The 2,027-nt window shown below is 31.6% G+C and overlaps 1 protein-coding gene across 1 annotated transcript in view; it reads right to left on the bottom strand.

Annotated features, from left to right (window-relative positions):
- The window catches only part of LOC107713557 (putative histone-lysine N-methyltransferase PRDM6), a 48,094-nt gene that overhangs the window by 630 nt on the left and 45,437 nt on the right, over positions 1–2,027 (bottom strand). The window contains exon 7 of the mRNA XM_016519106.1: positions 1,455–1,631. Coding sequence (XP_016374592.1) covers positions 1,455–1,631 — 177 coding nt within the window. The remainder of the gene's footprint in view (positions 1–1,454; positions 1,632–2,027) is intronic.

The raw sequence follows: 2,027 nt of genomic DNA, 5'->3' as shown, positions 1-2,027 counted from the left end.
CATCCATCTAAATACATCGAAGTCGCTTACGACTGCATTCAGTGCAAAAATAAACCAAGATATATTTGATAGGAAACGACAAAAGACACGAGTCCAAGCAATTGATTAAAAAAAAATGCTTAAAATGGTGTAAATATATATATATATATCGGCCAACTGCATCAGAAAAACTGAACAGAACTTAAAGAGAAAACAACCTTTAATGGCAGATATTTGTTCTTCTTTTTAAGCATAAAATCACTTCATTTTGATCAATAACATGTTGTTTATATAATATTATATTAAATGTACATTCAGTCATTTAGCTTTTATTTAAAGCAGCTTACAAATGAAGATTACAAGTGATTCATCATAAAGAACCAATAATATATATATATATATATATATTAAATATATTTAAATATTATATTAAATATTTCATTTAATATAATTATAATATATATTATTGGGGTCAGAAAAACAAGGAAAACAAGTTTCTGACTCCAATGACAGATATTCGTTCTTATTTTAAGCATTAACTCATTTAATTTTAATGAATAATATTATTTGAAACCTTAAAAGTAGACACTTTACTTACATTTAATGTGCTTTCTATGAACATATAATCAGTTTTGTAAATTTCTTTTGATGCGGACATCTTAACGTCTTTGATCCATATATATATATGTGTCCCTGCAGCACAAAAGCAGTGTTAAGTCGCTGGGGTATATTTGTAGCAATAGCCAACAATACATTGTATGGGTCAAAATTATACATTTCTCTTTTATGCCAAAAATCATTAGGATATTAAGTAAAGATCATGTTCCATGAAGATATTTAGTAAATGTCCTACCGTAAATATATCAAAACTTAATTTTTGATTAGTAATATGCATTGCTAAGAACTTAATTTGAACAACTTTAAAGATGATTTTCTCAATATTTAGATTTTTTTGCACCCTCAGATTCCAGATTTTCAAATATTGTCCTATCCTAACAAACCATACATCAATGGAAAGATATCCACTTTCAGATTATGCATAAATCTCAATTTCGAAAAAATGACACTCATGACTGGTTTTGTGCTCCAGGGTCACATATATATATATAAAAATAACAAAAAAAAATCAAAAAATAAATAAATTTAACTCTAAAAAATTAGATATAAAGTATATTTTTAAAATAAAAATATAGAAAATTAATAGATTGAAAATATAAATAATTTTATATACACATATTACATGAAAACTTCTTTAGCATATATATTATATGAAAACTAATATTTAAAATACATATATTGCTTAAAAAAATGTGTGTGTGTATATATGTGTTAAAATAAAAATTATTCATAATTGAGAGCTTGAAAGCATGACTCGTGCTTGTTGGAGAAACTGAAGTGTACAGAAATGGATGCACATATTCTTGTGAAACAGACGGATCGTGTTGTAGGAATGGATGGTACTCACTGTTACTTACTTGAAAGGCTTCTCCCCGGTGTGCGTGCGGATGTGGTTGTTGAGGGTGGTGGCTCCGGCGAAGGCTCGGCCGCAGTAGCCGCACTTGAAGGGCCGGTCGCTGGAGTGCGTGACCACGTGATTGCGCAGCTCCGACGGCTGCGAGAACGACTGCGAGCAGTGTCCGCACTGATACGGCCTGAAACACAGATCATCCATCAATAACACCAGACCTGCACCGTCTCAGAGAGCATCAGATGAGCTGACGATTCAAGCCAAACATCAGCCTCCTTATTTATTTGCTTGAAGGAGAAGATCACACGCACAGAATCAGACTGAAAGGGTTAGTTCAACCAAAAATGAAAATTAGCCCATTATTTACTCACCCTCAAGGCATCCTAGGTGTATATGACTTTCTTCTTTCAGATGAATCCAGTCGGAGTTATATTAAAAATCGCTTTGATCTTTCAAACTGTTTAATGGTACTCAGCGGGTGTTACAGTGCATCAGTCCAAAAGAAGTGAAATAAAAAGCACAACAATGAGCGCAAGCTAGATTAAATTGATTATTACGTTTTAAATATGGTTATTTTTCT

This window comes from Sinocyclocheilus rhinocerous, unplaced genomic scaffold, assembly GCF_001515625.1.
Source record: "Sinocyclocheilus rhinocerous isolate Xijiao unplaced genomic scaffold, SAMN03320098_v1.1 scaffold1049, whole genome shotgun sequence".
NCBI lineage: Eukaryota > Metazoa > Chordata > Actinopteri > Cypriniformes > Cyprinidae > Sinocyclocheilus > Sinocyclocheilus rhinocerous.
The sequence above is the reverse complement of the archived record's forward strand: the minus strand, read 5'-3'. Positions and strand labels throughout refer to the sequence as shown.